The following is a 16226-nucleotide window of genomic DNA, read 5'->3' as shown; positions in this document are numbered from 1 at the left end:
GACTCTCCAAATGTGAACTCACATCTTGCATCACACAGAAAAATGAGGAGGGTAAGAATTTTTATTGTCGACCTTCATCATTCCCAGTATTACTTTGCTGAATTGAATAATATAATTTATTTTTAAAACCACCCTAGTGGCCTGCACTGCTTGGGGGTGAAAGACAACCATGGGAGATGTGGATTCACTGTTGGCTGCCTGCCATGGAGCCTTTCCAAACATAAAAGTGGGAAGGCCACCTGAGCGTTGGTTGTGACTTAAACTTCCAGCTGTAGCCTATAATCTCCTGACAACTTGTTTTTCTTTCTGCAGCAAAGTAAGGCAGCCACTTTTATGGGAAGATGAGGAAAACTGCCAGGAAAGCTCATCTGTCTCATTTATGAGTGCATCAGGAAGCAAAGGGTTGACTCAGCCCATGTTTGAGGTTTTAGCAAGAAATAGACATCCTGAAATTTATTTCTGCATTTGAACTTAGCAAGAACACTGAGTTTATTTAAATTTATTTTGAATTAAGGTTTAACACACTGTATATTGCCTTGGAATAGAGCCCTCTGATGTGTTTACATGGTTCTGTGTACACAGTGGGGATGAGTAAATCACTGCAGTGGGTTTTTCTGTGTGAGGATGGAGTTTTTCAGGCCTTTCTGGAACTATTGAATGATAGGATTGTTAGGAGAAGCCTGGCTAATCTGTTTTCTTCTGCAATAGCATGCCATAGCCACAAACTGTGTTGGTGATAACAAAAAAAGGCAAGCCATGTTGTCAGATTCCTTATTTACCCGAGTGAACATGGAGTAACTGTAAGGAAAACAAGACAATGTATTTATATTCCCTTTGAACCCAAGTCAGAAATATCTCTTCAGAATGGTGCATATTTAATGATAGCATCATACCTTGGGATTTTCTTCTTGTTGGATTGTGGAGGTGTAGGGTTTTTTTTCCTTAAATTCCCTTCTTGCCTAGTAGGGAGTTGATATTTATAACCCACCCTCTTTGAGAACAGCTTTTAAATATTTCAATACCAAGAGAGAACTCGTTTCCAGATTCACTTTCAGGATGGAGTCAAGAAATTAAAGCAATGAGGGCTTAAAAAGAAAAGCAAAGAAGAGCCAGAAGAAAACACTTGTTCACTTGTTGGATTTCCCACTCAGAAGCTCTTGCTGTCAAATTTATCTCTGTCCCACTTAGAGCAATAGAGATTTCCACCCTGAGAAAGGGAGAGATGAAATAATGAGGAAGGTAATAGTGAAAAACACAAATGTGAATAATGAGTTACAAGTATTAACAGTCTTGCATGATTAGCTATTTTGGGTGAAATTTCTCAGGTAATTGTTCTCTTTTTCAGGGACAGAGCTCCCTTCATCTTCACCTCAGAGATGGAGTATTTCATAACAGAGGGGGGCAAAAACCCACAGCGTTTCCAGGAGTTTGTGGAGCTTTGTTGTCGAGCTTATAACATTGTCAGGAAACACAGCCAGCTGCTCCTGAACCTGCTGGAGATGGTAAGGAGCTCGAGGATGAAACCAAAAATCCATTTCTGGGGTTCTCTTCCCTTTAATCAAATCTCTGCTGCCTCCAGTAGATTTGATTTGAAGAGGTATCAGGTGCCCAGGTGCTGCTCTTCCTGTGCAAAGAAGGTGTTCACTTTAATAATTTCTGAGAAAAGGAAAGCTAAGCTGCTTGGTGCTTTTTCCATTGTTATATAAAAGCTTGGTGCTTTTCCCATTGTTTTTTACAAAATACCAAAAAACTGCAAAAAAAGCTGGCTAAAAGTTTTGCATTCAGGAATTTCACTCAGCTCTTTTCCTAGGTCTTCATTTACCATCCCTGTTCATGTTTACAAGACAAAGTAAGCTAAATATTTCATGGGGGTGGTCTGACAGTACTTAGTGATGCCTTTACAATGAGGGGGTTGCCCATTTCCACAGTCCCTCCCTAGGATGGCAAACACAGGAAAGAAAGAGCAGTGTCCATATTGACACAGGTTTTAAAATCCTTTTGTATAGATTTTTAAATGAGTTTTTATCAGTAAGTATTCCTACTGATTCATGTGCTGTGGCAAGTTCCATATCTGATTTATGCCTCTATTTACTTGCGTGGGAAAGGTTAATGATTTTCCTCTTCATGGGTACAACGAGAATATGACATCAACTAATATTTGCTAAGATGCTTGGCTAAGATATCAATCCAGAATTTATGTGCAGGGCCCCACAATCTAAGGGAGTGGTATGTGCATAAAATGGCCTTATAAACAGAGCTGCTGAGATTGGGGTACAGCCAAAAAGTTTCTCTGTAAACACCACTTTATCATCTCCAACTTGTGCAATGAGGGTGAGAGACAGAAACTGAAGGAATCTCTCCCCTTGCCTCTTCCATCTTGTCCATGGATTCTGATGCAGGGATTCAGTGAGAGATCCCCTAAAATGGAGCAGGAAGGATTGCTCCAGATCTCCTGAACTTGCTGCTTAGTAGCCACAAAGGTGCAACAAATCTGCATTCCCATCATAAAGCACAACTTTCCTCTGGAAGCAGTGCTGGGTGGGGTTGTAGGAGATGCTGTCCAAGTTCAAGAGCCTCTGGAAAGCTCAGGATCAGCCTGTTCTCATCCACAGCAGTAATCCCTGCAGATTTCTGAACAGGTTGCCTAAAACTGTGTGGTGCAAATAAAGCCCCATCTCTTTGTCCCTCTTTCTGCAAGAGGCAGAGATGATGATGTCAGATTACCCTGGGATAATAGAGAGCCTGTTAGAAAAATGCTCCAAGCAGCAGCGCTGAAATAACTCTCTCTGCCTGACCAAAGCTCAGGTTTGTCTCTATTCGGGACTTGCTGCGTCTTTTGTTCCTGCTGATCTTGTAGCAGAGGTAACAGAGCTGAGCTCAGAGTCAGCATCCAGATGTGTATTAAATATTTGTCAGTGGGCTGCAGCTCAGTCAGTTGTGTTGCACTTCATCATTGAAAAATGACTGGCAGCACACTCACACCCCGTCCACAAGCTCTTCATTGCAAAAGGAGTCAAACAAACAAGACCAATTTGGGAGCACCTCAATTTTGCCAGTAATATTTGGAAAGGTTAGCCTGTTTCTGCACTTGAAGTGGGGTTTTGGTCCAAAATTGCAAAAAATAGAATGATTCATTTCCATTGGTCATTCCTTGAAAAAAAAATAGACTGTGAAGTTCCACTTAAAATTCATTTCTACACAGAATTTCAGATGTCATCATGGAGGGATAAGATAAACTAATCACTGCTTCTTTGTATCAGTGAAAGTTTCAGATTTCTCTCCCTGTTTGGAAACCTGCATCATTAATCTTTCATTCTACTCCCACATTCTATTTTCCCAGATGCTATTTGTAAAACATAGTTAAAAAAAGTTTAAAATGAGACTAAAAAACAGAGTACTTCACAGAATATTACACTGAATGTACAGAATACTCACAGAAGAGTAAACTCTACCCTGGGTGATCAGTGACAATTAGTGGTTTAGAGCAAACGTGATTATGAACAAATTGAGGAGTTTTTGGCCCAGTTTGGGAATTAATGTTATTTCTTGGTGGAGCAAGCATGTTTCTAAAGCTGTACTGACATTTGCTACTGGGAGTAAGAAATAATCCATGAAGTTTCCATCACTTTCAAAAGCAGAAACATCTGTGGGAGACCCAAGAGTCTTCTGGCAGAGTTCAGCTGTGTAAGTGCCTGTAGTTCATCAGCTTTGCTCTCATTAAAGATTTGATGTGAACTACTATTAAGAGGGTGATGACAGGACACAAACACCTTCTGACTGCTTTAAAGAAATGCAAACTCCATTAGTAAAAAAAAATTTTTTTATATAGAAAGTTATTAAAAGGAACTTTATCACTCCCTTTCCTGGTGAAGGGCGAGGAGCTTAATTTGCAACAGTATGCAACACTTGTTTTTTTTTTTTTTAATCCAAAGGGGGCAAAAGTTGTTCTCGTCTTTTATAAATGGGTTGAAGGTATATTGATAAATAGCACTGTGTGTCCTTCAGTGCTGAATATTGTTATTGTCCTTGCTGTCAATCCACTTAAATTCACCTCATTGAGCTTTCTGTCTCTCTGCTCCTTGCCAGTCAAAACTCTGTGAAGGCAGCAATCTAACTGTCCAGTGGTAGCTTGGAATGGGCTGAGGAAGATTTTCCTCATAATGCCAAAAAGAAAATATACAGCTGTTGAGAATGTTTGAAGGAATAACCTTAAAATAAAATCAGTGTTTCCTTTTTTCTTTGCTGTTACTTGAAAAACTCAGTGGGTCTTTCTGTCTGAGCTAGAGATAAATATCAAAGGAAAATACACAGAGACTGCAAATTCAGATACATTTGCATCTGTGCAGTCTGAAGGAGTGATATTTTTCTGCATTACACGCACAAAAAAAACACATCACTCCCAACTTACTGTGATTGCAGAGAAAAATCAGTAGGTTTTGAAGAGAGTAGATTTTATTGTTGTTGTTGACATTTGTAAATGCCTGGAGAAAGCTGCATGGGCAATTGGACACACTGAGCTGTCTAATCTCCTCAAGTTCTTCCTTTTCAAAGGGAATATTGATATTATTTGGTTTTTGAATCTAATCTGACTGACTAACTAGAACAGCTCTGTCCCTCATCCGTGGAGAATAATACCTGCTCCAGAGGGCAGCTCTCACTGCCCACTCAGGGCTCCTGCCATGAATCAGTGTCTGGAGATGCTCTTCTCCTGATGCCTTGGGAAGGCTGACCTAGAGCAGAGACCAGACAGAGCTAAAGAATAAAGCAGGGATTTATTAAGAGGCCTCAAAGAGATCTACCTTGGGCAGCACAACCTGAACTGGCCCCAAAATGCAGGGCCGGGCACGGGGTCTGTCCCTGGGATCAGTTCTGCTCCATTTGCACCTTGCAGTTCATTGTCCCATTCCAGCTTTAGCCCAGGCAGTCCCACCCTGCTTGTTTTTCTCTCTCCAGCCCACGGGGTTTGTGCTCCTGGGCTGAGATTGGGATCATTTGTCCTTGGTGCCCAGCTGGAGCAGGAATTGTTTTGTCTCCCTGCTCTGTGCACAGAGCTCACCATCCCCTGATGTGAAGTTCAGAACTGCACACTAAAGCAGCACAGAATCTGAAAAATATAAAAGCTAAACCTGAGGCATCATTGCTCTGACTGTAAAGGGAGTGAATCTGTGATCCCTTTGCAGGAGGAGCCCGAGCAGTGCTAGTGGAACCAGGAGATACAAATGAGAGGGTGATGTTGTGCTAAATTGAATTAGGGCTAAGACAACCACAGAAATGTGGTTACAATTGCTCAGGTGGCTGAATTTGGTCACCTTCCCTTTATCTCCATTAGAAGGATCTGAAGGAGGCTTAGCCATGCACACCTTGAGGTTATGGTGTCAGAAAAGAAAATAAATAACTCAAATGGATCATTGATTCTGACCCATGCCTCCTCCAGGTGCCTCAGTGTGGAGGTTTACAATGCAGTATATTCACTTTATTATTCCAGGCATTGCTGTAGCATCAGAACCACTTTTCAGATCAGCAAAACTGCTTTACAAGGCTGTTTTGGTGTAAAATCTTCTATTTCTCAGGCCTGTTTCATTTAAATTTCTTTACAATAGAACAGTGGACTAATGATCTATTATTATTTCCATTTAGATGCTGCACGCAGGATTGCCTGAGCTGAAGAGCATCCAGGATGTGAAATATGTGTATGATAACCTCCGTCCTCAGGACTCAGATCTCCAGGCTACAAGCTACTTTACAAGGTAAAACCACAGTATTTCCCAGAAACCTTGTCTTCTTCAGGCATGGAGCAATTTTTCTCCTATGTTAAGAAGCTTAATCAGGGAAATTACACTAAAAGATAATTTGTCTTCACGTGTTTACTTTTAAAAAGTCATTGCTTATGCATGTTGTAACCAATTTCCTCAAATTTCTGGAAGAAACAGTTGTACATTTGTGGTACACTTGTAACAAGTCACTTACTCAGTGCCTGGAGATTTCTTAGGCTTTCATGGTGAAACCATCCTATTTGTATCAAGTGTTTTCTCTGTTTTTAAATGCAGCAGCTACATACAAATGGATTTAGACTGCTTAAGGGGGTTCAACCTGTTAATAGTGTGAGTGAGAGCCTTCAATTTCTGCATTTTGCTCCTTTTTCTCTTCCTCTTTTGACCTTCTGTGCTCCCTCAGAGATGTTGCTTTCCCTGTGCTAGCCATAGTTTCTCCAGCTGCAAAATACTGCTGGCTCTTGCTTTCAATCCGTGAACAGATCAATCACAGAAAAGCCTTGTGTGTGAATGTAGATATATTTAAAGCTTCACTTGTGTTAGGATAATGAAACCTCTCACCTTTTCATGATAATAGCTGGGGATTAATGAGGAGGAGGTGCAGCTGGTGTGCATAAAGTCAGTCTAAGACCCTCAGTCCTGATCTTCCAGCTCTGCATCACACATAATTCCAGCAGTGAGGATGCTGTAGATGGAGTGAGTGCAAACTTCCCTGGAACTGGAAATTCCCTGCAGTTCTGGGCACAGCGTGAGGCAAAATCTCCCTGTCAGGGTCTGCCCTGAGCAGCACCATCATTTCCCAAGGACTATGAACTCGTGCTCTCTGGGCACCCTCTACACATGGAAAACAACCCAGGCTCCTCTGACCTGATGAAAGTTTTGGGAAATTAGGTGTCTTGTTTATATGTCTGCTTTTCATGCACTAGAATCTGCTGTAATCTGAGGAAACCAAGGCAGCAAGTTTGGAGAAGACTGGGACAGAGACCTAGAGACTCTAAGGGTGACAATTCTTTGAGAATAAAAAAGAGAAAAACTTGTCAAACAAAACTATTGTTCCATGACTTTACACACAGCATAGCACTAAGTTCCTTTTCCTGTAGCACTTGCTTTTTTCATATGCTTTCACTCCTGCCCCTTAGCAAGACTGTTATGTTTTAAAATTTAATTACAGCTTCACATTTGCCATCAACTCCTACCTTATCCTTTCCTTTAAAATTTCATATATTCCCAGATTACAGACTTAAATTTCCACTTCAAATAGGAAACATGCAGTTTCTAATTAAACTGTAGAAGTCTTGATTCTGTCAACTAGTTCAGGTGGTTGTGTCTGTCTCTCGTGGGTAAAACACCCAGTTTGTTTAGTTAGTGAAAAAGGGCTGGGATATAAAAAACAAGCAGGAAAATCAGAGTTTTCAGAGTGAAAATTGCATCAGTGGCATGCAGAGCTCAGAGCTGGTGCCCCTCTGGAGGGGGAAAGGATCAGCTTCCAGCTGGATCAGTTATGGGTTGACATCACTGCAGCCTTGCTTAAGGAAGAGTCAGGATGAAGATTTGGTTCAGGGCAGAGCTGGATCTCCACACTCTTTCTTTTGAGGGTTAGGGACATCAGGGTGGGAATTCACCTGCAGTCTTCCTCAGCCAAAGCATGTGGGGTAAGGCCATAAAGTGATATGAGAAAAGAACATTTTCAGAATAATTTCAGAAAGGAACAAGTCTGGACCGGACCTATACATATAGTGTGAAACTGAGCCTTGAAGCAAATACAATTCAATACTGACATTTAGAAAAAGAATATGGATTTTGGAAGAGTTGGTGTGCTTTGATGCCTGGTAGAGGTTTGTGCTAGGCTTAGGAAATCCTATTCACCTCACAGAGACTGTAGGTAGGACTCAGAGATCAGAATGTCCTTCTTCCCCTGAGATATCTTGTTAGGGATGGTGTTAAGGAAATTAAGGAAATTCCACTCAATTCCAACAAATTAGTTGTGCTGTGGGCTCTGTCCTTATTTGAAGCTGCATTTTCTCCTAATATACATTCTCTGAACTCCAGAGGTGTTGTTCCAATTTCCTTCAAAATGCTGAAGCTTTGTTATTGTCCATCATTGCACCACATAGAAAAGACAGATATTGCTAGAGTGCATATTTTATTCATTAATATTCTTAGGATTTGTTTCTATTATATATGCTCATTTGCAAGAAAATCCCTTTACATTAGTTCATGAATTTCCATGGATCTCATTTCTCTTTCTTTTCTTCTTTATTCTAATTTCTATTCATTAGTACATTATTTCTGTTAATTCAAAAAACATATTAACATTTAAACATGTTTGAACATGGGGATAATATCAGGCCTCATGTCTAGTAGGATTTTAACTTCTGGAAATTGTATCCAGGCATTTTTCAACATAAAGACTTTGGGATGGCCTGATACCCAGATCCATGCAGAGACTGCCCCTCTGTGAAAACTCTTTCCAACCTGGCCTTAGGAATATAAATATATTGAGATTTTTGTTAGCCGCATCATCTTTATTCCTTATATCCTTCTTATACAAAATATTGATAGGATAAAAAATCCAGTTACATTCTTTTCATGGTCAATCTCTGGCTTATTCCAGCATATATGTTCCAAACTGCCCTTAGAAAGACAAGGAAATTAGAAGTTCTGATTATTAGCACAACTTCTAGTGGTTCTCAAATCCCTTGCAATTTGTAGCTCCTTTTTCTCTGTAATTGCTTCCAAAAACACTTCATTGTTTTTTACAAGCTCTTTTCTAGAGAATTGGAATGTTAAACGTTGCCAACAGAAAGGTGTTTCTTGTTCTAAGTACAAGGTAGTTATTGTAATCTTTCAGATATAATCCTATAACGTGTCCACAGAAAATCCCAATCTTCTGCTGGTGGAAACAGGAGAACAGCATTCCTCTGTATTTCTGTAGAAATGGGCTGCTTTTAGCAATTCTCTGAGTTTGGTTTAGCAACACTGACACTGGCCCTAGTGCTGTTTAGGAACAGCATGAAATGATGAATGATGTCACAAAAGCTCCTGGCAGAATGATGTTGATTTGTTCTTTGCTATCACCTCTTTGGCCAGCAGAGCAATTGGGTCGGGGTTTGGACTCTAACATACTGACCCCTTCCAGGCTCCTAAAACGTTCTGTGTTTTACTGAATTCCTTTGCTCTCATTCTTGTTTTCAGTCATGTGCAGCAGTCTGTGGTGTCACTTGTGTGCAGCCCTTCCCACATGGGGTCAGTCCCCTGTTTGGAGCTGATGAGCAGCAGCATTCAGCCCCACAGCCCTCTGCAAGGTCACAGCCTCACTTGGGGATAAACAATGCACCAATTGAGAGTTAAACAAGAGTTTCTGTGTTTCCTTGGCAGTCCTGTGCACCTACTGCCAAATGAAACATCCTTGTCTCTCCAGCATCTGCCCTGAACTCAGTTTGATCCTTGAAACGCAATTTGATCCTTACCCCTCCCTCCTTTCCTCTTCCCCTGACAGCACAGTTTTGTCAGAAGCTGGAAACCCATCTTACCTCTGGATATAAATTTCCTCTATGGTTTTCTGCAGATGTCTTCAAATGTCAGCGTGGTGGGGCAGGCTGCCTGACATTTTTTAATGTGCCTGCACAGGGATGTGTATTTAAAATTGGTTTTAAGAGCATAAAGTTAGCCTAATGCAATGAATGGAGTTGATTTCAATTGATTGCAGTGTGCAATCTAACCCACTCACAGAAACCCATGAATAAGAGATGCAGGGTGGATCTGACAATTACCAGGGGAGCACAGTGCATCTCTTCAGCAGCCTGATGGAGGGGGTGCTGCTTGGGTCAGCTGCTTTGTTTAGTTATGGACTATATTTATTTATGGACTCATTTTTTAGGTACCTGTCTCTGCTCAGGTCAAGCACATCCACTCCAAACCACAAATGCCAGCAGCTTCAAACTGGACAATCCACAGTAACTCCTTTCAAAACATTATTCTAATCTCAAACTGATCAGTCAACTCTGTTTCTCAGGTGGCTGAGGGTATTTCAGCAACAAATTTCCCAAAAAGGTGAAACACAGTGGAAATTGGTGGCATCTGAAAGGGAATGGACAAAACTACAACACTAAACTTTATTTCAGTGATGTCCAAGTAGTTTATAAAGATTGGTGGTGTATGTGCCCCAAAGGAACAGGAGGCAGACTTCCTACTTGAATTTATGGTTTTTGAGGGATTTGTATTATAAAAGGTGTGGAATATTCTGAGAAAGTCTATTAATATGGGGGCCTGTTATTCAACTTGTTTTGGAATGGAGCGTGGTAAATTCATGGATGGAAATGTCGAATATAAATGGAACACTCTCCATTAACATCTGAGAATCCAGTGAAAATAAATTTTGTTCATTATACTCTAAATGATTTTCAGGCGTAGATGGAAATGAGAAGCAGGATATCATCAAGAAAGATAAAGAAATATCCACTAAAGCTAAAATCCTAATAACTAGGCAGTAATAATGGTTGTATGTGCTGTGTATAAAGGCTGATGTGTCCTGAAAAATCTGAGCACCAGCCCTCGGAATACCCATAGGTCCCATAAGGAATGTCTCCTTCCTAAAACTAAAACTGCCACTAGGCACTTGTGAAAACATCAGCCAAACTTTTCATCCATCTCCTTTTACACAAGCAGCCAGGCAGTCTGTTCATGTTTTACCTGATACTGTAATTTGACAGCTCTGTAGAAAGAAAGAAGCCAAATCTAAAATTCAAAGGCAATTCAGCAGGTGGAAAGCAGAAAGTCATTACTTTCCAATAATCCCAGATATTTAACTTTCTTTTCTGAGAAGTAGGTCAGAAACCAATCTGCATGGTAAACAGTTATTGTCATGTGGAAAATAGCATTTTTCTCCCTGAAAACTGTGTTGGCAATATTTGGATTCACTGCTAATATCACTCTAGTTAATGACAGTTTCCAGTTTGCTTCTGATTAACCTGGGCTTTTAATACTCTTTATACTGTTCACTTAGTTCAGCTGTCTCTAGACCATCAGGCACTAATTTTCTATGCAGCCTGGGCTACCAGAGCTCTCAAATAAATAAGAAACTTTTTGTCACCTTTGTGAAGGCAGAGCTTTGGGCACAGGCAAAGGTGGTAATGGCCAGGGAGCAAGAGGAGGATTTTTACAGAGAATACCCATGACCTTACTGCTTTCAACTACTGCTAAGCTTGATGTGGCTAGGGAAAAGGAGATGTATGGGGATTTGGGAGAGTTCAAGGAGAAACTTCCACCACTGGTCCTCAGGATGAACTCTAAAAATGCCAGCAGAAAGGGGAATTGGGTACCACAATGTGATAAACTGGGTCACTGAACTGATCCAGGCCAAAAATAAACTGCAAAATCTCAAAAAGGTAAGACACACAGGTTTGATGTACCCCATTGCTCCCATATTTAGTTAAGAACGAGCTTTTGGGAAAAAGGTTTCCTCAAGCCAATTTGCCCTTGAAAGAAAGTCCAGGGAGCCACAAGCAGAGTTGTTCCACCTTGCTGGGGAGACAGAATAGCAAAGAGGCCTTGAGTTCTTTGTTGATTACATGTAATAAGGTTTGCTTAATGTTTTCTATCCTGGCAAAAAGGACTGCATGCAGGCAAAACAGAGGGGGAGAAAACAACTCATACTTCTGTTCTTATTTGATTTTAGATGTAATAATTTTAAATAACTCACAGGGAAAATCTGCAGCACTGACAACACAAGGCTCTGTTTTAGATCTAAAGGATGTGATTAGCAATCTGGGTTTTAAAAGTATTTTAGAAGCTGAATGGCCCCATAGAAGGAATAGTGGTAGTCTGAGATGTAGTGATGATGTCTGAATTAGTAGTAATTTACAAGCTGAGGCCTGTTTTATGTAAATTAAAATGCAGTGTGTTTAGCTGCAAAGTTATCGTGCCTCTTATACTAATGTGGCAAATTCCCTAACTGCTGTGCCATAATATGGCCAGTTACAGACTCCATAATCCAATGTCTCCGTGATTTAGGAAGTGTTTAAGCTACACATTAAATTAAACACATAGGAGTTAAAAAGGAAGAGTTCACCCCTGATGCAGCCTGGTTAATCATCACTGAATTGATTCTGTACTAATATTTTGAAATGAGATTTGTTTTCTTGTTTTACTCAGTGTGTTAATTTGTTTAATTTATTAAATAGCTTGTGTCTGTTTCTGAAGAACGTAATTAATAATTAAGGTAATTAACCAAATCAATTCTGAGGTACCTTTGCTTGTATTACATTAAGAGGAACACATACATCTTTCCTCAGTTTACTATCCCTAATTAGTGTATGATAAATTTTGAATAAAATCTGAATTTCAGGGGGGTGATCTGAGGAGATCAGATTCTGGTATTCTTTCTGGTTTGGTTTAATCTATGAAGCTGCAGACATTAGCCAGAGCATCTGAGATCATGGAAATTAGGCTAATGCAATGAATGCACTTGATTTCAAATGATTGCACTACACATTCCAACCCTCTCACAGAAACCCATGAATAAAAATCTAATCTGAAATGACAGGTGGAGCATTTGCTCAGCTTTGGACAAGGCATGATTAAGGTGGTTTAGGATGTTGTCAGCCCTTGTAACCTTGTTAGATATAATCCAAAACTGGGAGAAAAAAAGAAAAGGGAAAACAAGGAAACACAGCAACCCCCTGACAATTGGTAGAAGGTTTGCTGCCATCTAATTTCAAATTATTGGGTTGTTTTTCTATAAAATCAGAACAGATGTAGGATATCTTCAGAGAGCTGTAGCAATAAGCAGGGAGACAAAAAAAAATTACCATCAGAAGTTAATAGGTTTTAAAATTCAATTAGCAATTGAATTGAAGAGAGCAAGTGTTTTCTAAAGAGTACTGCATCTCAGTCTTCAAAGACCTGTGATTATCTTGGAGTGTTATTTCTCAAGTCACTGAGTTCACTCTCACATTTGCAGTATATATCTTCATGTTTATCTAGGGGGTTTTTTTCATCTATTGTGTCTTTTCTGATGAAAGATCTCAAAACTCAAGGCAATCAAAACAGTGTTCTGGCTCCTGTTGCACAGGAATGAGATGCAGTGAGAGACCAGGAGAAAATTTCTCTTTTTTTTTTTTTTAATTCATCTTAAGCAATTCCACAGGGATAGAGCTTTTAAGAGCTAGGTAGAGGATTTAGCAACACATCATGCTCAGCTAAATCACAAATTGAATCCAAGAGCCTTGCTCAAACACGTGTAAGCCCATGTGAGGTTAGTGTAACCAAAAATAAATATAATCAAAACTAGTGCCTCCTCTCCTGGAAGCAAAATGAGCACGTGCTGTTCAGCCCTGGGACTCCTCAGAGCACGCATGGAAATGTCTGACGGAAGTCCAGCTCCTGAGGAATAGCTGCTCCAAGCTAAGCCTTGAGGCAGGTTGTGGCAAGTAGAGCTTTAAGCAGTAGAGCTCAGGGGCTGGATGTGCTGCAGTGCAAATAGCAGTTACTTGCGAATATGTGAAGTAGGCTTTAGAATTTGGGATTTTTTGGACTTGGATCCATAAAAAGAAGGGTCAAGGAGTGGAAAAAACAAAAAAAGCATGAATAGCACCTGTTCTGTTTGTTTGTTCTTCAGGAAAATAAGGGAAAGTTTGGAGTGCTTTCCTGTTAAACTCAACAACTTGATCCACACGCTGGTGCAGATGTCAGTGGGGAGTTCTGCAAAACCTCCAGCTCCAGAGAGTGTCCCCCAGGAATGGATGGTGCTGGACACAGAGAGGTCAATTGCAAGGGCCTCCATTCTGGGATTCAGCAGAAAGCCTGACCCTGTAGGTATTATCCTCTTTTCTTGCCCTCATTTGCCTGATCTTTAATGACACTTTTAAGAACTCATGCAGTCTCCCTCCTCCTTTACAGAGATGTGCTTGTGCTCCATTAAAAGCATCATGGGATGAATAGTGGTGCCATAAGCAGTGAGCTACCAGAGAGCAAAAGCACCAGGCAGACAGATATTTGCAGGGAGCCATTAAGGAGAGCAGTTCATTCCCTATAGTGAAAAATAAATCAAGAGCTAATTAAAGCATCCAGAAGGAAAGCATGGCACAAAATTAGGAAGCCTAATAGAAATTGGAGGCTGTTGTATGATGCTTTAATGGTGCACTATTAGTTTTCACACACTGCAGTGATCTTTCAGTGTTTGAGTTGTATGCTACCCAGGCAAGTTTCTCTTCCTGTGGAACAAGGACTGTGAATTACAAACTGAATTCTCTGGCACTTGGCACTACATTAAAGGAAGGTTTTTCTTTGTTGAAATCACCATATATATTTTCTTCTATTTTTTTAAAATTTTTTTTAAATTTGTCTCTTTGATAATTTCTCTGCTCTCTCTTTTTTCCCCCAACACAGATATACCTCATCCAGGTGGTGCAGACCTGCAACGTGGTCACCTTCGTGGAAAAATCATTCCACCAGTTCTCAACACTTCACAGCCATCTCCAGATGCAATTCCCATCTCATGCCCTCCCAGAGTAAGGCATAATAGTCAATGTTATTCTGCTGTTAAGTGGTTCTCTCTTCTGTGCTCAGATAAATCTGTGAGAATATTCACAGCAGATGTATTTTTAGAAACACAAAGGCTGAGTGACATATTCTATCAAGCCTCCTATTCAGCCCCAGAAGAAACTGAATCACAGGCCATTGTGGCAGTCTAAGTTTTATAAGTTATTGTTCATATTTTTAATGGGAGGAGAAAAGGGGAACAGCTTGGGCCTGAAAAAACTTCTCATTAAATTAAAGGGTAAGTGGTGTTGACTTAATTAAAGGCACCTTTAATAGTTTTTTACTTTCTTCATGATGTTTATCAAAACTCATGGCAAGATCCATATGTTAAAGTAATGTAGGGATGTTCACAGTGGGTCAGAACAGAAACCTCTGACTCTAGCACCATGATGATCATTTTTACAACATGGTGCACATTCCCCCAGCTGAGAAATGCACGATAATTTTATGTACTGCCCTGCCCCCTAGCCCAGTACTTTGTGCCTCACATAATTCAGTTTAACATCCTTTGAAAAATCTGCAGTCATTAGTTGGAATAATTCTGAATATTATTTTCTATCCACGTGCATGTCCTTTCCTGCTTTTCATTTTCTGAATGTTATTTCTTTACAGTTTCCTGGGGTAGTGAGTCTCATGGTTTATTTCTGCTATATATAAACCAGTTTTGTCTTATGTGATGCTTGTCCATGGCTTTAGAAATACAAGTGGTTTTTTCTACATATATCATATACCTTGTGCTGCATACACCAGTGTGTACATAGTCCTCTCTTAGAGGACTTTCTGACTCACCTGGTACAAGCCCTTCTTCAATCTCAATCTACAAAAAACCATAAATCTGGCCTAAAATACCAGCAGCTTACTTAAACCAAGCTGAGATTTAAGTGATAGGCTTGAAAAAGAGAAAGGCCTTTGGATTTGACATGAAGTAAATAGCCACAAACAACATGGCTAGAACTTAAAGTCCACGAATTTCAGATCCAAAGCTGATATTCCCCTGAGCTCATGAGAAGCATGCTGAAAAGATGGCTTAAGGCTAATTAATTCTACAGAATCTGTCTCCTGCCTGAGGGGATTTTATTGACTCCAATTTGATTCATTATGGCTTTCTCACATGAACTGGTCTGCGGCAGCTGGTGAGAATTGAAATTTCACTAAACAAATACTGAAAAAAATTGTTTGAATCATGGTTTTGATTTGGAGATATTGCAGGCTAACTATTGGGTTGTAAAATAAAATATTTAACAAGGACCTGTTTATGAATTTTTCCTGTGGTGAGCAGAGCCCTTTGAAAAGAAAATACATTTCTCTTCAGAAACACATAAACCTCAGAAACCCTGTAGTGAATTTCAAAAATAGTACTAGTCATTTCTCAGATAAATCTACCTCTGATAAAATCCTTTGCAACATTTTCACATCTAAAGAGCACTTCAGAACTCACTGAGGGTAAATCTGCATATACTGAGGCTGTCTCTAGGAGCTCCAGTGCTTTATTGCCACAATTCAGTCCCAGCAGTATCCTGTCACTGCAGGATCTTTCCCTAAGATTGTGTTTAAACAATTCATTATATGATGTTTTTTGATAGGCATGGTTTTTAATGTTGCAATTTTGTGTTGTGTTCTAACAAAACTTCATTAATTGGAGATTTTTCATGTATCCCAGATTTTATTCTAATAATGAAAACCTAATTATTTCTTTATAGGAAGTTATTACTGAAACTGCCATTCCATATCAGACCATTAGTCTGCCTGTGTGTTACAAAGCTCCAGCTCTGGCTGATGCCAGATGCTTCAAAGGAAGGAATAAGCCTTGTTCCACAATGTAATCACAAAATCAGTTTAAAAGTGTGTGATTAAAAAATTTAAATGTTTAATATTGCTAGAATAATTGGAACTGCTAACAGAAAGGACTTGGTT

The 16226-nt window shown here is 39.9% G+C and overlaps 1 protein-coding gene across 1 annotated transcript in view; it reads left to right on the top strand.

Annotated features, from left to right (window-relative positions):
* PIK3C2G (phosphatidylinositol-4-phosphate 3-kinase catalytic subunit type 2 gamma) overlaps positions 1–16226 on the top strand; it is a 184725-nt gene that overhangs the window by 128361 nt on the left and 40138 nt on the right. The window contains exons 24-27 of the mRNA XM_054282061.1: positions 1346–1502; positions 5638–5747; positions 13390–13582; positions 14160–14281. Of these exons, the coding sequence (XP_054138036.1) occupies positions 1346–1502; positions 5638–5747; positions 13390–13582; positions 14160–14281 (582 nt within the window). The remainder of the gene's footprint in view (positions 1–1345; positions 1503–5637; positions 5748–13389; positions 13583–14159; positions 14282–16226) is intronic.

This window comes from Melozone crissalis, unplaced genomic scaffold (assembly GCF_028551555.1).
Source record: "Melozone crissalis strain CALT ecotype California unplaced genomic scaffold, PUWL_Pcris_2 ptg000033l_1, whole genome shotgun sequence".
NCBI lineage: Eukaryota > Metazoa > Chordata > Aves > Passeriformes > Passerellidae > Melozone > Melozone crissalis.
This window is presented reverse-complemented; position numbering and strand designations above follow the sequence as displayed.